At 42.2% G+C, this 24,676-nt stretch overlaps 1 protein-coding gene across 8 annotated transcripts in view; it reads left to right on the forward strand.

Moving 5' to 3' along the window:
* Positions 1-24,676, forward strand: part of SULF1 (sulfatase 1) — a 191,653-nt gene that overhangs the window by 112,026 nt on the left and 54,951 nt on the right. For 6 of the 8 annotated variants that reach the window (XM_060393763.1, XM_042254290.2, XM_060393761.1 and 3 more), the window contains exons 5-7: positions 5,326-5,565; positions 15,974-16,125; positions 18,472-18,641. In XM_060393763.1, the coding sequence (XP_060249746.1) occupies positions 5,326-5,565; positions 15,974-16,125; positions 18,472-18,641 (562 nt within the window). Of the gene's footprint in view, positions 1-5,325; positions 5,566-15,973; positions 16,126-18,471; positions 18,642-24,676 lie in introns of those variants that run through there. The other 2 variants (XM_060393764.1, XM_060393760.1) reach the window with 1 other exon arrangement.

The following is a 24,676-nucleotide window of genomic DNA, read 5'->3' on the forward strand; positions in this document are numbered from 1 at the left end:
TTCAGCCTTAAAGTTTCACAACATTCTCATGAAATAATTGCTCTGATAACTAAGAATCAGCACAGTCTACATTTAGGCACCAAAGTCCTGAAACTCAGAGAGGTGAAGAGCTCTGGCTTAAAACAAAACCAAGTCCTTCCAGCTATAGGACAAAACATGGTCCCATCCACTGGGACCATGCTGGAAATGCTTAATTATTAGTTGTATGGATACAGAATCATTTTGGATAGTTTCCCAGTGAAAAATCAATGGCGCAGTCACAGTGGCCATACGTGCAGGACGAGGCAGTGTTGTTGGCTGACGTTAATCACTACACAGCCATAAAAGAGAAGGCTTTGTACTTTCCTTGCTGGAGCACACTGACTCAGCAGAGGGAAGAGATATGATTCCTATATGCCATCATCTGTATCCACCCAGGGACTCCAAGATCAGAGGCAACATTTAACACCAGTGTGACTGTCAGCTTCTAAAGACAGACACATCTGCAGCCCACGCTCCCTCTCCCACTCAAACCCAATCTACTGAAATCAGTCCATAAGAAGGCAGGAGACGGGCTTTAGTGTCTGTTAGTATCTCCCCTAAGAGGCTAGATGAAGCAAAATACGTATGTGCTAAGTTGCCCTCAGTTGTGTCTGATTCTTTGTGACCCCATGGACTGTAGCCTGCCAGGCTCCTCTGTCCACGGGGATTCTCCAGGCAAGAATACTGGAGTGGGTTGCCATGCCTTCCTCCAGGGGATCTTCCTGACCCAGGGATCGAACCTGTGTCTCTTATGCCTCTTATATTGGCAAGTGGGTTCTTTACCACTAGCACCACCTGGGAAGCAAAATATGAGACTACAGTAAATGAGATCTACTCTTACTATGAGCAGACATCATTTCTGTGTTGCAGTCTTCAGATGTCAGTGTCACAGCCAGTACTCAGCCTAGATGGAGCTTAAAAGCTTGATCTCTGAACAGACAGCCTGCATTTGTATCTGAGGTCTGCTGCTTAGGGTCTGTGCAGTTCTAGGCATGTTGTTTAACCCTTCTGTACCTCACTTTATCATCCCTGATGTGGGAATAATAAATAATAACACCCACTATGGAAAGTTATTGTCAGGATTAAATGATTTGCTACATATGAAACACTTAGAAATGGGAGCAAGTATAAAATCCACTGGGCTTCCCAGGTGACCCTAGTGCTAAAGAACCCACCTGCCATTGCTGGAGACATAAGAGACGTGGGTTCAATCCCTGAGTCAGGAAGATCCCCTGGAGGAGGTCATGGCAACCCACTCCAGTATTCTTGCCTGGAGAATCCCATGGACAGAGGAGCCTAGTGGGCTACAGTTCACAGGTTTTCACAGAGTCAGACATGACTGAAGCAACTTAGCACACACAAGTCATAAAATCTGTGAGAATAAATATGAAATCAGTGTTTTCTCTTCCTGTCTACCTATCTTACAGCTTTGGAAGTGGTCTAAACCACTTAGACCACTTAAAGTGAGGCACCCACTAAAGTCTCTTCCAGCTCAAAGCTTCCCTGGCTCTGTGTCAGGTTTCAGCTACATCTCCAAGAGTAGACCATGGACAGGCAGCACTGGTGTCATCAGGGAGCATGTTAGAAATGCAGATTCTTCTAGGACATAACATACTCTCCAGGTAATTTTTAAAGTTGGAGTAGCACTGTCTCAGAATCTTCTCTTTACTGAGAAACTTCAAGCTAGATGCTCATATTCAGTCAGGAGCCCCACCCATGGGGCTTTTACCACTGTACCTGCAGAGACCAATGGAGAAGGAAATGGCAACCCACTCCAGTATTCTTGCCTGGAGAATCCCAGGGACGGGGAAGCCTGGTGGGCTGCTGTCTGTGGGGTCGCACAGAGTCGGGCATGACTGAAGTGACTTAGCAGCAGCAGCAGCAAAGGCCAAACGTCTTCATTGTTCCCTTTGACTGGCAGATCAGTTGGAAGCAGAGGGTTTAGAGGGATTATTTTTGTTCTTCAACACAGCCAGCTCAGTCGTTTAAGAAAAGAATGTTATTTATTTATTTTTAAAAGATTTTTTGATGTGGACCATTTTTGAAGTTTTTGTTGAATTTGTTGCAATATTGCTTCTCTTTTATGCTTCGGTGTGTTGGCCAAAAGAAGTGAAATCTTAGCTCCCTGACTAGGAATCAAACCTGCACCCTCTGCATTGAAAGGAAAAGTCTTAACCACTGGACCACCAGGGAAGTCCCAAGAGTGATATTTAGAGTGAGAGGACAGTCCTGGCTGGGGCAATTCCAGGAGTGATGCATGGAACTGACCCGGGTGACACAGATGGTAAAGAATATGCCTGCAATGCAGGAGACCCAGGTTCAAAGTGGGCATGGCAACCCACTCTGGTATTCTTTCCTGGAGAATTCCATGGACAGAGGAGGCTGGTGGGCTACAGTCCATGGGTCACAAAGAGCTGGACACAGCTGAGTGACTAACACTTTCACTTCTTTCTGCATGGGGCTGAGTTTTTGCCCCTAGTTTTCATATCATATGATCTTAGATCACATTTCCACCTCCCATCCAGTTTTGTGGTCCAAATGAGTTTGTAAACTAGAGGTTGCAGCTGTGTGATGCAACCTTGGGGGACGGCCTCTAGTTGCTTTTTTTAAAAAAGTTTGAGTCTAGCTAAGCTCATGAGGAAACTCCGAGAAGTCATTCTCTGACACGAAGAGACCATTAGGCAATAAAAATTGGTCAATAGTGTTTGCTGAGTTTTCTCAAAATTCAAGCTGTTACCATAAGTAATCACTGCAGATTTCTAAAGAGGAAAAAAGAATAAGTGAATGGACTTTAACACTGACCTCGAACTCTCTCCCCACTCCTGTGTTTCATTGCATGTATTTATTCCAGGCTCTATCCCTTTTATGATCAACTAACGTAAATATAAAACACAACATTTCTAATGTGCACTTCTTTGATGTTCTGTAGGGCATAGTTCTTGTCAAGTTACTTCTTGAGCAACAGTGAAACCACTACTTATCCAGTTTTCTTCCCAAGCTGAAAAATGTTAGTCAACACACAGCCTTCTGATACATTACAGCACCAGCATCTCTTGGATCTTCTATTTTTTAAAATAAAATTAGAATCTTTTAAAAATTATTTATTCTTTTTTTTTTTTTTTGGCTGTGCGCGGGCTTTCTCTAGTTGCAGAGAGTGGGGGCTACTCTCTAGATGCAGGTGCACCGGCCTCTCGTTACAGTGGCTTCCCTTGTTGCAGCGCATGGGCTTTATGGTGAGTGGGCTTCGGTAGTTGTTGTACGTGGGCTTAGTTGCCCAGCAGCATGAGGGCTTTTCCTGGACTGGGGATAAAACTGGTGTCTAGCCTGCATTCTTACCACTGGACCACCAGGGAAGCTCTTAGGTCTGCTTCTTAAGAGTCATTCTATTGGAGAGGCACAACGCCGTTCCAGTTCTTATCACCCCACGACCTGGGGGTTTCAGCAACCCCTTGGCCATACGTTTGATGGACCAGCCTGCTTCCTCGGCTGTGTACATACTTCCATTGTCATAGCAACACCTCTCAAAGACTTTTATCATAACATATCCTTCATGCCTTTGACAAAGACCTTACTCTGCATCATTTTGTCTGTTCTGTCAAAGCTGAATGTCTCTCCCCAGCCACCAAGCTATTTGCTAGCTCTGCCACCCACTACATCAAGAGAAGTCTTCATTTTCGTTTCCATTCCAGAAAACTCATGTGCCATTTTCAGCACTCCACTTACCTCATCCCACCTCCAGTGCACCGCACACGCCCCCGACGATGCACTTCGCTCATCCCGGGTTCTTCTTCCTCCTTTCCTTCCAGGTGTCTTCAACTACTGTGGCAGAGTTCTTACTAAATATTGCCTCCTGTCCCCACTGTCCTTATATGCCCTGCTACTGCTGTATCCACACTACCTTGCTTTGCAAATACCTCCAAGCAATCTCCATATATAAGTTCTTATTAGGTAGTTTACTAGTGAAGATTGGAGGCAACAGAGAACTTCCCATTGCTTTTGTTAATGCTATACTTGCGGGACCAGTTCAGAGAGTTGAGGTCGGTAGAATGAACGCTCAGCATGAAGCGGGTGCTCACTACATGTTATTCATCGATGGCAAAAAAATAAGTTGCTTGATCTTCTGAAGACAACCAGGGCAGGAAAAGCAGTTTGGAATCCTCCTCAGCAAGGCATACTGTAGAGAGCTCTAAGGAGACACAATTAGAAACTGTCTTTTCTGTTTTCATGTAAACGGTGAAAGCACATATGTGAAAAAATATGAGGCCGACTGTGGCTTTTTGGATGGCTGCACACTTCTCTTCTGCTCTGAGTGCTTACCTGGTTTGCATTACGATTTCCTTCCTTGTTGGAAAACGACATAGACTTTCTCCCTTTCTTTGGAAGAAGTAGGACCTGTTGGAAATGTGAGGCTCCGGGATTGAAATGCAATGGGCTTGGCTGTAGTGCTCTGTAGTGCATTTCTTGACAAGTCCTGAAAAGACTATTGAATTCTGGCCTGAGCTTTTTTTTTTTTTTTCCCCTGCAGTATTTGGATGGGATTCAGCTGCCATGTTTGGCTGGATTGAGTAATCAAGAGTTGTTTTTTTTTTTCTTTCTCGACAGTCTTATGTACAATTTCATCCTTTAGAGTTCAAATGGAATATTTTACTGCTAATGCAAATACAGTAGAGTCATAGCTCTTTCATAAACAAACAATCCGTCTTTTTAAATGACGTGGAAACAGGCAAAAACATAAACTGATCGTGTGATCCTGATAGAAAACCTGCCAGGTAGGTGGTGAGTTTACTAGGGGATACCAAGTTGCATTGGAGATTTTTTTTTTTTTCAGTTAAACACGCATTTTGGATGAACTTTTACTTAACTGTAGAAATTTTTCCCTCTTTTGTTTGATACGATAAAAGTACTGTATCCATCTTTTCTGTACTGTTTGTAGCTGGTGTGAGTTTGGTGGGCTAGGAGTTTTGATGCTCTCTAATCAAATTCAGAGGGCTGCTGGCCTTTAATCTACTCCATCTCTAAAATTCTAGCTTTAATGATCAGACGAGCCTGCAGTTTTTTCCTTTGTGATTAAAAAAGGGAGAAGCTGAAATGTGTTTATTATTCTGCAAAATACCTGAGATGATAGGATCCCCAGAGCTGCACTGTGTCCTGGAAATGAGAGCTGGTCCAATTACAGACTCCTCAAGCCAAGGGAGGGACATTAACAAGTCAGGGGGACAGAGTGGCGTCATGTGACGTCACGTGAGGTCAGTGGGTGATTGTGCAGTGCTGTCTGCTAAACAATGCTGGCCTTGTGCCTTTCAGGGTCCCTGCAAGTCATGAACAAAACCAGAAGGATTATGGAGCGTGGCGGGGCCACCTTCACCAATGCCTTCGTGACCACGCCCATGTGCTGTCCCTCCCGCTCCTCCATGCTCACTGGCAAGTACGTGCACAACCACAACATCTACACGAACAACGAGAACTGCTCTTCCCCCTCCTGGCAGGCGGTGCACGAGCCTCGGACGTTTGCTGTCTATCTGAACAGCACCGGCTACAGAACAGGTAAAGGGAAACTTCCAGGCCTTCAATTCTGTGAATTCTGGTAACGCATCTCAGAAAAATGCACTATGTGATGAAAAATGCACTATGTGATGAAATCTGTGAGCTTCCAATCGGTCCCTAAATGGAAGGAGCTAGGCTTGTCTCCCTCTGCATCCCTTATTTTTCTCTCTGATGACTGTCCCAGCTAGAGATCCCTTAGAGAAAGGTCAGAATGATTCTCAGTGGACACGTGAAGAAAAAGTTGTCCCCATCAGTGCATGCGTGTGTGTATGCTCGGTCACTAAGTCATGTCCTACTCTTTGCAGTCCTGTGGACTATAGCCTGCCAGGGTCCTCTGTTCCATCAGGGCACCCAGCAACTGGAATTTTCCAGACAACCTGCAACTGAAGAGTTTCTATCCCATGAGCCTGCTTACCTCAACTGCCCAAATTTCCAGGTCCTGGTGCCAACTGAGCACATTCTTGCATGCAGAGCACCTATCCCAGGATCTGGGACACAATAGATTATCAAAATTATTTACTGAATTCATAAATAGCTGAATGAAATAATCCAATGAGGTGTGCTTTATTAATTCACCTATTTGCTTACTCATAATTAATAGGATTCCGCTTTTCTTTAGCTTCGTTGTGGTTACTTTTAGATCTCAAATGTTCACCCTTATTTTCCAGGAAAGGAGGGCATCCCATGGTACACCTTTTATCACCGTTTAACCTACATAGATGAGGGGTGTGGTTAACTGGTGTCTTGCAAATTAGGGACCTCCTTCCAGAGAGATCATGAACATCATGCCAGTCGTTCTAAGAAATAAGCAAGGCTCCTTCCTGTATGATTGACCCAAAGCCTTTATTCACCAAGCATTTAAATGCTCTTGTTAGGTTTTCTGAGAATTTCTTTTTTTTTAATTTTTATTTATTTTTTATTATTTTAAACTTGGCCACATGTGGCCAATAGCTACCATATTGTATTAGACAGCACAGTTTCCACTATCTTTGGGGGAGTGGAACCATTTTAATAGAATTAGGAGTGGGAAAGACATGGTCTGAGCATTTTTTTGGGAAAGGAAACCCAGATATTGATTGAGGGCTGTAATGGAAAATAATTTTTTCAGAACCAACTAGACTTATTCAGAAGAACTCCAGGTGTCATCATTAAAAACTTGGAAATGATTTTCAAGTCTACAGATTCTCATTCTGAAGACTTGAAAGCATTTTGGATAAAGGTATTCTCTTGGAAAAGACTCTGATCCTGGGAGGGATTGGGGGCAGGAGGAGAAGGGGACGACAGAGGATGAGATGGCTGGATGGCATCACTGACTCGATGGACGTGAGTCTGAGTGAACTCCGGGAGTTGGTGATGGACAGGGAGGCCTGGAGTGCTGCGATTCATGGGGTCGCAAAGAGTCGGACATGACTGAGCAACTGAGCTCAACTGAACTGAACTGATTCTCTCTCAAATCTCTTCTAAAAATGAAATTAATCTTTCCCGCTGGATTTAGGAACTATGTGGTCATTGGCTTCTGTGCAAAACACCTTGTGGGCACTTAATACTTGTTATTTATGGATGAAAATACTGACTGTGGAGATGATAGCATTGTCATCCACAAACATCTCAAAGCCTCCACTCCCAGAAGGAACTCCTCCTATGAGCTTCAAAGGTGTCTGCTTATGCTTCAGAAAGAAGCTAGGTTACTCGGAGAGCCTTATCCTGAGTGTTTTCCCACATAAGTGGTTTAAATTTATAGCACCTTTCATCTGAGAGCTCTAAAGCAATTTGCAAATCTCTCCAACATCCCTGTAGGATTCATAAACAGCAAATGTACTTGGCTCCATTTTATAACTGAGGTGAGGATTTCAAATACTGTGTGACCAGCTCAGAAGCAAAATCAGAAATGGTCCCCTGATGCCTGACTCCTGATTTTGACCACCAAATTGTGTTTTATTCATGGGAAGCATTGTGTGAAGTCAGTGCCTTTCAACTCTCACTGTCCCTGTAATTTAATTCCTAGTAGCAGAGACAGAGTTGGAACCTAGGGAGTTAGAACAGTCGTCATATCCAGACCAACATGGTTGGGGTCTGTCCTAGGAAACAGAGATATGGGTGACAACAAGAACCCTGCTGAGACTTAGAGCTGTTGACTACGGCTTGCGAATACATTTCAGGGCCAAACCAAGAAAGGGACGAACGAAAAGAAGTCCGGAGAGAGAGTGAACAGTGGTTTGGCTATAGTTGACAGTGTTTCATTGTGTACTTGAAATTTGCTAAGAGGCTAGATCTTGGGTGTTCTTATCACAACAGAAAATAATGGAAACTACTGAACATGTACAGGGATGAGTATGTTGATTGGCTTGGCGATGGTTCCTGTTTCACCGTGTTTTTGTATAGTGGGCCTTTGGGTTATAAACCTTAGAATTTTTGATTGTCAGTTATACTTCAGTAAAGCTGGGCCATCAGAAAGAAAGGGGAAAAATCGGAAATTGATATTTTGTGCTTGCTTCCTCTGTACCAGGCATTTTAGCTGAGTTTTCTCACCTAATTCTTCCTGCAGCCTTGAAAGGATTTACCCGTATTGCCAGTAAAGAAACAGAAACTCGGGAGAGTTGGTCTGAGGTCACAAGCTCATCAGTGACAGTCTGAATCTAGCACACTTGACTCCATCTTTCTTCTTCCCATTACCTTATTTCCTGACCTTTGTTTCTATCATGCCTCATTCCAAAGTGCTTGATAGTGACACATAAAACGTAATAGGATACAGAGCAATAAGGACCCTGTCCAGTAGAAATGGAGGGTAGAACCAGTTCATATCAAGGCAAAGGTTAATATACAAACCACAGACATGCCACAGAATTGTGGAGAAAGGCTGCATATTTGAAGCTAAACTTCCAGATGGCAAAAGCAAAAATGGAAACGCCATCTAGTACAAAGTTCATTGGGTCACCAAGAAAAAACAAATCTGTTGCTTCTAAGAAGCGGAGTGTATTCTGGTACTTGTTTAAATTATCCTATGCTGTATCCATCCTACAGTGGGTTACGAGAACTTGAGTAAACCTCAGAGATAATTTCGTTCAGTTCTCCTACTCTCAAATGGTAAAGAATCCGCCTGCAATGGAGGAGACCCGAGTTCCATCCCTGGGTCGGAAAGGTTCCCTGGAGAAGAGAATGGCAACCCACTTTAGTATTCTTGCCTAGAGAATCCCATGGAAAAGCAGCCAGGTGGGATAGTCCATGGGATCACAAAGAATCATATAGGACTGAGCAACTAAGCATATACAGATAAACAAACTTAAATATTTCACAATTGTTTTTATTTTTTTTAATTTTTACTTTTTGGCCACACCACCCAAAAGGTGTGGGATCTTAGTTCCCTGACCAAGGGAAGCACAAAGTGCTAACCACTGGACCACCAGGGAAGTCTCATCAGATGAACAAATTTAGACCCACAAGATAAGAGGACTTGCTGAAAATGACCCATCTGATGTTCTGCTAGGAAGAGTGAGCAACAAGACCTTGGTCTTCAGGGCTCTTTCCAGTATAGTACCCTAGCTTTGTGGGTTAGGTCTAGGAGGAAACTGCAGACAATCAGCCTTTCCCAGGGACAACTAGCAGTCTCATGGTGCAGTCCATTGGGCCTGCTTCAATCAGTTCTCTTCTTCAGGAAGAGGAGATTTGCTTCTGGAAATTAACTCATATTCTGTAGCCAACCTTCTTCCCTGGGGTCTAGAACTGAGGTAATAATGGAATTTACAGTGAGTCATTCTACAAAGCAAAGGAATTCTTTAAGGAAAACAGGACTTTTCCAAATGCTTAAGACTTTTTCAAACACTCTGCTAGGAATAAAAAAATGAATGATATGTACCCAGGAAAATAAATTTTGAGAGTGCCCTCTAGTAAATCGGAAAAGGTAAAAATTGGAAGGCTAAAACAGCAGTGATAATAAGCTATATAATTTCAATTCATCTTTAATGGGAAAATATTGATATATCTCAGACAGTTAGGAAGTAAAGATGTCTCTGTGACAATAATTACCAATCCAACCAGGGACAGAGACTCATTTGAAAATCTACAAATAAGCACATCAGGATGATAGACATCTCAGGAAATTAAGAGAATTGGTGTGTAGGTTTTAAACCAGCATAATTATTTATGAACCACTAAACTAGTGGGGGGGGAGCGAATGTATAAAGACTTTATTGTTTTCCTAACAATAAATGCATCCTTTAGAACATTTAGCTGAGAACATAGAAAAAATGACGGAAGCTATATTATACATAAAGATCCATCTAGCGAGAAGCACAAAGCAGTAATCAGTTTTACGAAGAACAACTCAGAGAAGACAAACTACGGAGAGGCTTATTTTGGGAGGTATCCAGAGTACATAGATTTAAATGAATTGATCCAGTATTGTACTTACCATTGTATGATATTATTTTCTTTTTTCAGAACCGAGGCATATTTTTGGACTGACTATAACCTAAATTTTTCTAACTTTACTCATGGAAAATATGACTTCACCACAGCTTAAATGTTTAAGAAAGGAAAATACAATAACATTTCTATTGCATTTTATGTTCTAAGTGAAGTGGTAACAATATTGTATTATCTATCATAAAAAGGAAAATTCTACCTGATTATCCACTCAAAAATTTTTAGTTTAAATTTCTTTTGAGAGTAGAGACATGAATGTAAAACCTGGCATAAATTTTAAAGTGACAGTAATAATCCATAGTTGAGAGGTAACATCAAGTATTAGGGGAAAAACCCTGAACCAAATGGTGGATAACTGGAATCACGTCCTTACTCTGCCTTGAACTTATTTCGAGAACTTTTCCAGGCCAGTTTTCTAACCTATAGAATGCAGAGATAGGACTAGAGGGATTGCTTAGTTTTCTTTCCTATCCAAAATTATAATGTAATTTTATTATAATCACTGTAATCATACTGATTCTTTTAAAAATGGTAGTGCTCAAATATAATCATACCGCAGGATTTGTAAATTCACAGGTGAATTAAATTTTAGTCATACTAATTCTGCTTCATATCACTGGGGTGGAAGGGACAATATTTAATAAAGACCTGCAATAAAATTATGTAAAGAATTATTTTTGTAACAAAACACTGCAGACAAGTTAATCAATTTTTATGTGTCTTTTTACATTATAAAATTTATTTATGTTACTTATGGAGTGAAATTAAAGTCGCTCAGTCGTGTCCGATTCTATACAGTCCCATACACTGTAGCCCGCCAGGCTCTCTGTCCGTGGAATTCTCCAGGCAGGAATACTGGGATGGGTTGCCATTCCCTTCTCCAGGGAATCTTCCAGACCCAGAGATAGATCCTGGGTTTTCTTCATTTCAGTCAGATTCTTTACAGCCTGAGCCACCAGGAAGGCCCCATGTAATATAAAGTATATATTTAGTATATAAATATATAAAAGTATATATATATAAATATATATATAAGTATATAAATATATAAATATAAAGTATACATTTATACTTTTATACTTATACTTCTTGTACTCATAAAAAAAGTATATTTATTCTCTAGTATGAGATGTTTTAAAATGTATTAATAGAGTTCAGTAAAAGTAAAACAAACTAATATTCTCATTTTTATGAATGATAGTATTATGAATTTTTGATAAGTACCCAAAAACAAGATGTAGCATACTACCAGTTCAGTTCAGTCGCTCAGTCGTGTCCGACTCTTTGCGACCCCATGAATTGCAGCACGCCAGGCCTCCCTGTCCATCACCAACTCCCGGAGTTCACCATAGTATGCTATTAATTGAGTCACATTACCCTTAAAACTATAGTAGACTTTGATCCATAAAGAGATATAAAGTAAGATTCCTGTCTTTGCTAGACTTCCAGTCTAGTTGGGGAAACCAAACTCATGTGTACGAGGTGACATAAGAATAAATCATAATTTTAACTTGATTCAAAATTATGTAAATTTATAGTTATTATTAGTGAAATCCTGCCACCCCAAATCTAATCATTGCAAGGAATGAGAGCTCAATTAGTACATTATTTGTTATATTAAATAACATTTGACTTCTCTACAGCATCAGAAATCTTTTGTATATGTAGTTACTATTGCAAATCTAAAAATAAAAGGTTTTGCCCCAAATAGTTCAAGGAAATTTTTCTAAGTGTTGTGTAACAGGTAGTTTTGGACAGAAGTAGTGTTGACTGAAGTCAACAGTCATTATGGTCAGGTCTTTCTGATCTTTCTCCCTGTCACCCAACCCCACCTTCCACCTTCTAAACAGCTGTGAAGGAAAGTGTTTAATGGCCCAGAGAAGAGAGGAGGGGTAGATGGTGTGCTAGTGACATTTTCAGACAGTAGTTGAGTTGAATTGCCAAAGCTAAAGGATTGAAAAACTTCAAACGACATGTAATATAATGGCAATATGGGCAAGAAAGTGAAGTTCACCTTCGAGATGGAGGAAGAAATTTAGTGCATCTGGAGGAAAATAATTAGAATCCCAGATAATCAATTGCAGAGCACTGCCAGGAAGTGTTGTTGAAAGAAGCCAGGGGTAATTACAAATGAGCCTCAGTGTTCGAAGGTGACGCTAAAGGCTGAGTAACTTGACACTGCCAACACTGGGTACTGCCTCCTGATGCACAAGGTCCCGTCTCCCTTGGAGCCAAGAGTGATGGGTGAGGACACATTTGGAATAGTGAGTACATTTTTTACACCCCATTAACACAAAGACACGGAAAACCTGGAGGGAGTTCTGAAGTGAATAACAGGGACTATTAAGAGACTTAAAGGAATTGTTTATAAGGGGAGGATTAAGGGAAAGGGCGATAGCCATGGCAATGGGTAGAAAACAGTGCTAAATAACCTAACAAGTAAAACAATGAGGAAAGGGCAGGAATGACTTGGCCTGGCTTCCTTGAGAGGGGGGAAAAAAAACAGAGAACAAAACTAAAAGTAGCAAGAAAAAAAATCTGAAAAACTAATTAAGCAAGAAAATGTCAGCCAATTGGGAGAGAATTTGTTGCTATAAAAATGAATCAGATTAGGGGAGAAAACTGTGTAATCTCTCCAGCAATGTTTTCAGATGCACAGGGCAGAACTCTAGAACAGAATTTCCTTGTACTTCAGGAGGGTAAGTTATTTAAATCAGAACCCAGAGTTGAAAAGCTAATGATCATGGTGATGGTAATCATAATATTAGGGCTACCCAGGTAGCTCAATGGTAAAGAATCTGCCTGCCAATGCAGGAGAATTGGGTTCTATCCCTGAGTTAGGAGGATTCCCCTGGAGGAGGAAAGGGCAACCCACTCCAGTATTCTTGCCTGGGGAATTCCATGGACAGAGAAGCCTAGCCAGCTACAGTCCATGAGATCAAAAAGAGTCAGACATGACTTAGTGACTAAACAACAAACAAATATCATAATGTTGGGTTGGCCAAAAATTCATAAGATGTAGAAAAATCTGAACAAACTTTTTGGCCAACCCAGTACCAGCAGTGGCAGTACTTAATAAGCCTTCATTATGTGCCAGGTACTGTTTTCAGTGCTTTACATATGTATTAATTCATTTTCATCCTCACAATATCCCTTCCACTATTATCATCATCTTCTTCATGGTTTTCCAACAAGAGAATTGGAAGTAGAGAGAGGTTAAGTAAGTCACCTCTGGACATGTAATTAGAGAGTAACAGAACCAGGATTTGAACCCAGGCAGGCTGGCCCCAGGCTTTATATTCCTAACCACTATGATCTTTTATAAAAAGAGGGAAAAATGGGGGGGGGGTGGAAACCCCTGAGGATGAGGAGCAGGCCAGGGGAAAGAGCTGGGCTCTTAATTATCAAGTGAAAGGCTTCTGGAAACAATCCCGCTCTGAAGTCATGCTGGTGGGGTGTGGCCTTGGTCTGCTGCCTGGGACTCTTTAGTCCCGTTACATTTTGTCAGAAAGAAAAATCATCTGTGGTTCACTGTGAGAAGGTGGTTAGTCTCTGAAGATGAGAACATCTCATTAGAATTCCTACAGCTCATAGGAAGTTCAGAGGGAAATCCTGAGTCACAGTTGACGTGAGGGCCTCTGACACTTTGTTCCATGCCTGTCTGTCTGCTGAGGGGCCCTGGTAGAATTCTCAAGCTGTGGATGTTTGACTAAGGGATCACCTGATTTATTCAGTCATTTGCAGATTCAATGTATAAACATTAATTCAGCAAGTAAACAAACATTGCTGTGTTCCTCAGACTTGAGTCAACTCTTCAAAAAAAATAAATCCAAAGAGAAGTATCAACTTTTGCACCTCTGAGGCTCTACTCTATGAAAATATTTTGACCAAGTTAGCTTTTTTGAAAAATCATAACTCAATTGAAAACACAAAATTTAACAAGTCCAGAACTTGTAGAGTTCCAAGAATATGTGGGGGTCCATGGACCCCAGTTTAAGAAACTAAAATTAATGGAGCCCCTAGACTACATGCTAGGATGGGAGGAGAATGCACACAGATGAGATCAAGGCAGTGTTTGTCTGAAAAAAACCTTACAGTGTAAGGGATATTGGCTTCCCCAGTGGCTTAGCAGTAAATAATCTGCCTGCAGTGTGGGTTAGGAAGATCCCCTGGAGGAGAAAATGGCACCCCACTCCAGTATTCTTGCCTGGGGAATCCCATGGACAGAGCAGCCTGGTAAGCTACAATCCACGGGGTCACAAAAGATTCAGACTTGACTTAGCGACTAAACAACAACATAAGGGAGATTTGGCTTATACGTGAACATAACTGTTCCACAAGGAAGGATGAGAATGTGACATCAGAGCCACAGAGATCAAGTCCTGTGGAATCAGCGCAAAGACTGGGAGTGAAATGGCATCTGTTCTGGCCTGATGCATAGAGAGGGAGACCAAGAGAAGAGCACAGGCAAAGGTGGAGAGGTGGAAACCAGAACACCTAGAGGCAACACAGTTGCTGCAGAGAGGTACACATCACAGACATGTGTAAGATGGGGTTGGAAAGAGAGGGATTTTGTCCAGACAAAAGGAAGGCCTTGGATGGCAAGCTGTTAAACTCACTGTGATTCTTCATCTAAGATTGCGAGAAGGTGGTGTGACCTGAGCTGGTCTTCAGGAAGCTGATGGTGAGAGTGGGAAGACCCTGGAGCATGCATAGGAGAGATGGTCAGGAATCTGTGGGCCCCCAGGAGGGGTGTCAAGTCAGAGAAAGAGTGAGAGGTCCCAGAGCTCTGACCCACTTAGAGCCTACAGGCAGCAGCTGCTGCATAGCAAGGTGAGTGAAGGGGTAGGTGAGGCAGGGAAAGCGCTGGGTAGCCACGCCTGGTGAGTGATGATGCCACTCCGAGAATTAAAGGCCTTCTAAAGAAGTACATGTGCAAGGGAAAGTTATTCATTCCATTCTGGATGATTGCATTAGGAGCAAGAAAAACATTCAGATGGAGATATTCTACTGGTGGTTATATATCAAAGATAAAATCAAGCTAAATAGAGATTCCGTAAAGACCCAGGAATGAAATATGTTGGATAAGTTTGAGATTCAGAAACATGTGCTTTAAGAGCAATACCAATAAAGTGCCTGGATTCCAGGATCTGTTTTCATCATTCCGAGCCTGTCAGCTAAGAACTTTCTTCATGTATGTAAGTGGAGGCATCTGTAATGAAGCCAGAAAGTGGGTTTGACATGGACGGCATCTGGTTGAGCAGTGGTGTTTTTGTAGCACATATATCAATTCTTCTGTTTTACTGTAATTCTATGAAAATTAGTCATCAAGGTTGTAACGACATGCTGCTAGAATTTTTGATTATCAGTAATAAGCACACATTTGTAAAATATACACAATGCAAACAAGATGACATAAAATACATGTGACATAAAGGCACTGACCACATCGCATAGAAACGGAGTTTATGAAGGTTCTTTGACACGGAAAATATGTACTGTCCTGATAGGCAAAAACAAGGACAAGTTTTGCAGTAATGTTTTTGTAATTCACAACTTTCAAGCAATATGTTGGAAAACTTACCCCAAAGACAACTTTCAGTACTCCACATCTCACTCTGGCTACTTCTCTGATTATTATATAAACTTAACAAAAAGATTCATTCTGCTTTTATCCTGGAAGGATCACAAAAAAATACATGCATTCAAAGTATCATGAACCTGATGGTGATTTTATTAAACTATACTATATTTATATAAACTACCCATGTACCTAGGCACTATTCTTATTTATTCAAAAGGAAAATATATGTGGGTCACTTTGCCAAAGAATCAGAGTATTACGTGAATGTTACCTTGGCATCCGCTGTTACCTAGGTTAACTTTTGTTTCACTGTCTTTTTTCCAAGACGTAATTTCATGTTGATGCATTTAGTTATGATTGATCATTTCATATGAGAAAATAATCCTTCTTTCCCCCTTGCAGCCTTTTTTGGAAAATACCTCAATGAATATAATGGCAGCTACATCCCTCCTGGGTGGCGAGAATGGCTTGGATTAATCAAGAATTCTCGTTTCTATAATTACACTGTTTGTCGCAATGGCATCAAAGAAAAGCATGGATTTGATTATGCGAAGGTAATTTTCAGGCACTTTTACACTGCATCAATTTACTTCATGCATAATGGGAGAAAGTCATTTTCAGTATGTTGGCCTATCCACGAGATTGGCTTTCTATGTTCTCACAGTTTTAGAATGAGAAATTTTAAGATAATTTTAAACTCCAGGCAAGAAAAAGGCTCTCAGGGAACACTGACTTTGAATAGTGGGTTTTTTTTCCCCCCTCATTAGGATGAAAGGCAATCAGCCTTTGATGAAAGTATTATCAAAAAAATCATAGATGCCTCCACCCTGTCTTGTGATAATTTTTGGTTTTCCCCCCTCTAGAAGACTTGTCCACATAATCAGATGTTCATCTTGTACTGTTTTGCTTTTCATTAGGGTGAGAGTATGTTCTGTCTGTGGCTTCAGATTTAGATGTAAGAATAAGAAAAGACAAGTGCAAAACTCAAAAAGTTGGGAAACCACATTCGTTGCTTTTACCATACTTTGATACTGACACGGATGCCTACCCATGGCAGCTAGAGTCCACAAAAGTCTGTAAGGCAGTCAGTCCTAGAATTTCCAAATCAGTTCATAGAAACTGAAGTGAACAGGTCCCAGAGTTCTCTAACAAATGGATCCCAGATTAGACTTTTTAAAATCTGCACAGCTTTTGTGATTGCCAACTTAAAACGATTTCCAGATCGCAGGAGTGGAGGGGGAAACATCTTTAAATTTAGCCTGCTAATTAGCCTAAAATACCCTCTTCCCTCCTAACCATGTCCATCTCTTCCTCATTTATCTAAAAGAAGCTGAGAATCTGCTCCAACTAGCATAGATCTCTGTGAAAAAGCCATTGGTAGAAATCAGAAAGAGGAGACTTGATCTAATTTTGGCACATCGCTGTCCTTATGCTTGGCCTGATTTGAGCTCAAGGGACTTGGCGGGGGAGATAAAGTGTTAAGTCTCCTTTCATACCCTCCAGAAAACAATGCATGCAAATGAATTCACAAACATTGCTAATAGGTTTCCAAACTCATCAGAGTTGAGAGCTGGCAAAAACCTTGGAGGCAGGTTTGAGCAATGCCCTACAAAGTGCACTAATTGTCACTGCTCCCATTTTTTATCTGTGGGGATACTTGTCATGCTCCTTGTTCAAGCTATTAACCTTTCTTTCCCTGTTGTCCTAAGGAGAGCAAAGTAATCAAGATTCCCTCCAAAGACTAAATCAGCGTATCTTGCCCGTTATCACAGCTGATTAAGTGACAAAGACAACTGTGTCGAAAAGAATATAGATCTTTTTTTTAGAAAGAGAGGAAAGGAATGAAACAGACACTTCCCTGGAAGGAGGTGATAACCTGTGGGCTTGTCCTAAGAGGGACATGTGACATAGGCTTGATCCCTTGGGCATGGCTTTGCAGCTGTTCTGGTCCTTGAATCTACATGCGATTAGTCATGCCTAAAAGCCTCTGACAGTGCACATTGCCTGAGAGCTTTCTGAATAAACTTTATACTGGAGTTCCAGGCCAGTGATACACACTTAGAGGAAGCAGGTGTTTTCAGTTTTCATCTTTTCTTTTTCATTCCATCTCTTCCCCCGCTCCCCCTTATAGTCTTGCATCAGCCCCTTGGATTATAGATTAAATTGTTCTAGTAACAAGTCAGGCTCTAATCCCAACAGCTGGATCATTTTAGTTGTGCAATTAACAGAGTGTAATCTGCAGGAAATCAACTGCTCCCCATATTGAGTGTTTCAGATAAACTAATTTATAGAATATTGCCCCTTTTTCCTGTGCATCCAGATTTTGGTCATGACTTTCATTGGCAATCATTGTGTAATTCTAACAGGTGAATTTTTAATTTCACGAAAAGATTTTTGTGTGTGTGTGCATTTATGCGTGTATGTGTGTATGCATGTGCGTGTCTGTATGTGTGTCTGCAACTGTGAATTTGTAGTGGGCGTGGGTATTTCCTGTCCTTGAAGCAATTAAATTTTTTTGTCAACGAATTACATCAGCAAAACCTGGGAATGAAATATGTATCCGGTGTTTGATGTGCTATAGCATTTTTATTGCCAGATCTGATCATTATCTTGGGCAAACAGGACTTGACTTTTTATTTTTTCCCTCTAATTCTTAAATTGTACATTACTTTAAAAAAGATGTTTGTGTGTGTTACTATGCTAACAACCCTAGAAAGTAACTGGCAACTGATCTCTGTTTCTGGAAGATGTTTTTCTCCTTGAGAAGTACAGTTTCTCTTCGTGCTTAAGATCTTACCTCCTCATTCAGTGAGTTGCTTCTGAGGGAAAGCAGTATTCAAATGTGATCTGATGAATGTCACCTTTTGTAATTTTTGTTTTGTGTCAAATGTATGTTTCAGGACTACTTCACAGACTTAATCACTAACGAGAGCATTAATTACTTCAAAATGTCTAAGAGAATGTATCCCCATAGGCCCATTATGATGGTGATCAGCCACGCGGCGCCCCACGGCCCCGAGGACTCGGCCCCACAGTTTTCAGAACTGTACCCCAATGCTTCCCAACACATGTGAGTAACAACCTCAACTCTGAGACCTGCTGATCTCTAGCCTCTCCTTTGCTCCCCACCCATCTCCTCCCCTGCACCCCATTTCTTTCCACGTGGCATTTCCACAAGGCAGGAATGGGGCTTCTGCCCCGAGACCACAGATTAGGCAGGCCCTGAACTCAGGGGCTTGCTGAGGTGGTTTGATTACAAATCACATCTCCAGCATCGTAAGTAACTGAACAACAACAAGAACAACAGAATGAACAGAGAGAGAAGCACGTGGGGTGACTGGGGGGTGATTTTGACTAAGGGCTTCCTTCAGTTGTCTCAAATAATATTCATCAATGTGATCTAATAATAATAATGATCAAACGGTATGTTTCTTATAGCAGCAGAGTGGTGGTGACCCCCTAGTCCGGTTATAGAGACCTGGGTGAATTTCCTGGACTCGGGCTGTCGCAGCTTTGCCGCAGATGTCTGATTAGAATTGCTGCAGAGGCAGCTGCAGAGGGCTTGCCCGAGAGGCCGTCTCAGGTCACGGCTTTAAAATAACCTGATGTTTCTTTTTGAGAGACAGGAGCCTTGGGGAGGGGCTTGGGAGGCCCAGAGGAGAGGCTGATGGCTTATGGCGATGAGACAGAGAGCAGAGAGCTGTATTAAGCAGACCATTCTCACGAGACGAGTGTAGTAAGTCTGGATACTTAGGCAGCGAAGAATGTGATTTTGTCCTTCCACTCTCTCCTCACCCTTCCTTCTTATCCATTGCAATGGTATGCAGTCCTCCATGCAGAGCAATGGGCTGAAAGTTTAACCGTGAGAAGAGTAGGAAACAACGAAGTGATACGTTTCCTTCATCACTAAACCTCCAGAATTCATTCTTAATCTATTTGTGCTCAGGTATTATCCCTCTTCAGCCATGCTGATCTTAAAGCTATGATCCCAGATGGAGAAAAAAATAAAGATTAAATGTACTTCCTTATGAAAAGAGATAAGTAACTACTGAAGGCATTCTAGTTGCTGGCATAATATATCCCTGGAAAACTTTTTATTCATATTTTTTTTATCTTATTATAACTAGTAAACTTATGGCTCCTCGTCAGTGGTACTTAGATCCCCTCTATCATATCAAGTGACTTAGAAAGAAGAAAAGATGGGAACTAACAATACATAAATGAAGCCAGGTGAGTGTCCTACTGAGCATGCCCAGGAACTTGGAGGATGGAAGTGTTTTGGTGCATAAGATATTGTCAACAAAGAAAGCTGCCCCGCAACTGAGGCATAGGGTCTGGATGATCCATTGTGTTTTGGAATCAACCCTGTGGATGAATATTCAAGACCCTCTACCCTATGTATAATTATGCAGCTAAATTCATGATTGAAGCCCACCAGGGACTAGTGACTCTTCATTAGCCATCACTTGCAGATTCAGTAACCTGCTGGTTCAGTAAAAGAAATAGGTCTTTGCAGATTTCTTCCATGCCCTGGGACTCACCTTTTCCTTTTCTTTGAGTCAGAATTTGCTTTCTTTGTTGCATTAGCAGAATCCCAGCCTAAGGTGATTTTCCACAAATCACCTCACTGCTGTTTTCCCGGGAGTTTGAGGACAAGAAGTTGACAAAATGTGTTTTATGGCTCCTTAGAAGTCAGCTTGCCTTTGAAGCTTCAGGGCAAGGTCCTGAGCCTACAGGAAAATCAGCCACAGGTCAAAAGGTTCTGACAGCTCAGCAGTGTGCACAGACAGCAGTGCAGGATGAGAGAAATCTGCAGAGTTCTTGGGGCTTCAACAATAGCTTTAAAAAAAAAGAGAGAAAGCATCTCTGATTAAATTCTGTTTCATTCCACAAATATTTATGAGTGCCACCTGTGACACTGTACAGCACAACAGGGATATAGGCGCAAGGAAGACACAATTGCTGGGACTTCCCTGGTGGTCCAGTGGCTAACACTCCACCCGCCCAGTGCAGGGGGCCTAGGTTCAATCCCTGGTCGGGGAACTAGATCCTGCATGTAACAACGAAGACTTCCTGGTGCAGTCAAATAAACATAAAATAATCTTCATTTTTTAAAAAAGAGACACAATTGCTCATTCTAGAACCAATGAACTAGGACAGAGATCAGCACATGGGGGCCATTTCTGACTTGCTACCAATTTTTATAAATAAAGTTTTATTGAAACACAGCCATGCTCATTCATTTAGGTATTATCTGTGCCTGTTTTTGCAATACAACAGTGGAGTTGGTAGCTGTGGCAGATGCCATTCAGCCTGCAGTGCCTAAACTATTTACTGTATGACTCTTTACAGAATAAGTTTGTTCTGGGCTCTTGCTCAAGGAGGAAGACAGACAAAGAGCCTTATCAAAGAGCCTTGTCAGCAGCAGGCTCAGAAGCAAGCGCTAGAGCAGGGAGCCCAGGGTCTGTGAAGGTTTGGAAGAGGAAGCATACACATCTTTCAGAAGAATCAGGAGAACCTTAGGGCCAAGGAGGCAGGCAAAGTGGACTGCAGAGGATGGGCAACGTGTCTGCAGCTGATAGAGATTGGATAGATGATTTCAGGAAAAGTGGTCGCCGTGAGGCTGTCTAAGACATGACCAAGGAAGCAAGGATAAAGCTAGAGAGAGAAACCTGCAGGGTATTGAGAACTTGAGTGAATTTGTACGTAGCTGTAAACACAGTCCCTGGAGACTGTTTAGTCAAGGTAGACATCATATGTGACTTGACCATTTTTATATGCAAAGTTTTCGCTATTCCTTTTTAGTTCAGATGAACCACCTGTGTGCCTTACTGCTCTCAGGGCTCAGTCGTGTCCGACTCTTTGCAGCCCCATGGACTGTACCCCACCAGGCTCCTCTGTCCATGGAATTTTTCCTGCAAGAATACAGGAGTGGGTCTCCTGTTCCTACTCCAGGATATCTTCCCGACCCAGGGATCAAACCTGCGTCTCTTGCGCCTCCTGCATTGGCAGGTGGATTCTTCACCACTAGCACCACCCTGGGAAGCCCTGTGAGCCTTACTAGTGATTCTATAAAGCTGAATCCACACATTGGCAGAGTGAAAAGCTCTCAGGCCTTGGAGGCAAATAAGCACTGGTTCCTATCTCAGTGGTCCTTGCTGACCTTTAGGCAGTACCTTTCACCTCTCAGAACCTCCATTGTCTCATCAGTAAAATGGGAGTAATAACCCGCAACTTGGCATGATGTCGTGAATGACAATTAAACGAGACCCCACCTTGGACCTGGAACACAGAAGCCACTTCATAGGTACCAATTCTCCCTGATCCTTCCTATTGAGATGAACCATTAAAAAAAAAAAAAAAACACCTGTTTTTTCTGGATTTGATCTTTCTTGACCTACAAAAAGGTGCTGTTTTGTTTGGTTTCAACTTAACATTCAAGGGGAAGCAGCTAGGGAAAGAACAAGCTGGTTCTTGTCCGTTGTGACCTGACAAGTCTGTTGACAAGCTAAGACCTGCATTGATGAGGCTCTCACCCTGCCTATTCTAAAAACAGACAGGAGAAACACTGGCCTGGGCTGTGTTATCTTTGCCAGGTGCAAACCATGCTGTTGGCAGTTTGAAGAACACCCTTAGCCATAGAAAATGAAAACTCACACGGTGAGTTGAGTGGTTCAGCTTCTGTTTGCTGCTAAGCCCAGGGCTTTGGAGCCCCTAGAATGAGGAGATCCGCTGTGTCTCCCACAGACCTTGAAAGCATTGAATTCTGGGCATCTTTGTCATCAAGGTCTCCCAAGCTGCCACAGGAGGAAAGGACTGGAGAGAGTCCATGTGCATCTCTATTGAGGCTGTGAGTGACTGCCCGGGTTCACAGTTCAGGCTGCACACAAAAGCAGTGAGACAAATTGAAGACAAACTTTCCATTGTGGCGCTTGGAGCTCCTGAATGGCTGGGCTCCTTAGCGAGAACATGAGCAAGGCATTCAAGCAAAGGGATGCAAGAAGTTAAGTGCTTTGCAGAGATATTTGGCAGGCCCTGTGAAAACAGAGCAAGAAGCTGTAGGTTCTGCCCTGTCGGGGGTAGGGGAGGGGGATGCAAGCCATGTGAGCACTTTCCTTGAGGTTGCCTTCCTTGGTGGTCAAGCATTATCCAGATGTCTTTCATCCGCCTTGGGTTAGAGCTATCTGACCCCCACTGCCTGGAGCGAATGTATCAGGTTTCCATGGTGTTTGCCATCGCCAACAAAGAAAGGAAGCCAATTCAATATTGAGGCTAGAGGTTATGCCAACCAAGAAAGAGAATGGATTACCGACCGCATGGAATGGGGGACCCTGTTTAATCAGACAGTGGCTCAGTTACTCCTGGCCTCTGAGAGATCTGAAGGAGTCTCCATCATAATAATACATATAATCATTCTTATCACAAAGCCCTTCACTATGACTAAGACTCTACTGCACATTCCAGTAAATTCTCTCCCCCATATCCTCATAATAATGCTAAAGCCTCATCCTCCTGGCATTTCTCTTTCCTGGCGTCAGTGATGTGATAATACTCACCTGTGGACAAAAGCTGATGAGAAAAGAGATTACATTTGCCTTCTTGATGATTCTGTGAGATGCTGAGGATCCCTTGACATTTTTCCACCAACTATGCCTCCATGACAGAGAAGGCAATGGCAACCTACTCTAGTCCTCTTGCCTGGAAAATCCCATGAGCGGAGGAGCCTGGTGGGCTGCAGTCGATGGGGCTGCAAAGAGTCGGACACGACTGAACGACTTCACTTTCACTTTTCACTTTTCACTTTCATGCATTCGAGAAGGAAATGGCAACCCACTCCAGTGTTCTTGCCTGGGGAATCCCAGCGAGGGGAGAGCCTGGTGGGCTGCCGTCTATGGGGTCACATAGAGTCAGACACGACTGAAGCAACACAGCAGCAGCAGCAGCAGCAGCAGCATGCCTCCATGAACTTAAAGAAAAATTTTGTTCCAGTTCAACAGCTCTTTCTTTCTGTCCCTGGAAATGCATTTGACTCTGTACATACACACACACACACACACACACACACACACACACACACAGATTCATGTGAAATCAAAATTTAGGTAGGACAATCCACATCAACTAACTTGCAGAAATTGTTCTGATCATGGAGTTTGGGATGGACACAGCATGTCAAAGGGACAACTACCCTAAGGAAGCCTCAGAACATTTCTGAAACACCTTTATTATCTAAAGTTGAAAAGAAAGGACTTCTCTGGCAATCCAATGGTTAAGACCCCATGCTTCCACATCAGGAGGTGCAGGTTTGATCCCTGGTCAGGGACCTAAGATCCCACATGCTGAGTCATGCAGCCAAATAAACTAATTCAAGTTGGAAAGAAATGTCTTGCCTTAAAAAGAATTTGCACATTCTCTCTTCATTTCTTCCACAAATACATAAAAGGATATGCTTTCAAAGAGGAGAGAATTTTGAATCCTCCATAAACATTTCTGACTTGAGCAGTATTAATTGCTCCCTTTGTGGCTCAGCTGGTAAAAATCCGCCTGTAGTGCAGAAGACCTGGGTTTGATCCCTGGGTTGGGAAGATCCCCTGGAGAAGGGAAAGGCTACCCACTCCAGTATTCTGGCCTAGAGAATTCCATGGACTGTATAGTCCATGGGGTTGCAAAGAGTCAGACACGACTGAGTGACCTTCACACACACACACTTTCCATATTACCTCTGTATTCTTCTCTCTGTCATTTACTACATATCTTGTTGCACTGGCTGTTTACTCAGATCCTTGATGTCCAGTCACACAACTTCAGAATATCTACACTCAACACCACACGAATGACACCCTGCTGCTATGCAAGGCATCTCTTTCCCAAAGACAGGACATAACCATCCATCTCTACCTCCCGTTGCCTGCTGGGCATGGCTCCTGCTGCTTTAGTCATATAATACATTTTTGTTTAGCAAATGCATCAACATGTTAACCCTTCCAACTAGCTGACATTAAAACCCTCTTAAAAATAGTATGAAAGTAGTTGAACAATTGGTTTTATGACTTAAAGGGTACCTAATGATAGTAAAAATCTTTTAATAGTTTGAGTGTGTACTTC

This window comes from Ovis aries, chromosome 9 (assembly GCF_016772045.2).
Source record: "Ovis aries strain OAR_USU_Benz2616 breed Rambouillet chromosome 9, ARS-UI_Ramb_v3.0, whole genome shotgun sequence".
NCBI lineage: Eukaryota > Metazoa > Chordata > Mammalia > Artiodactyla > Bovidae > Ovis > Ovis aries.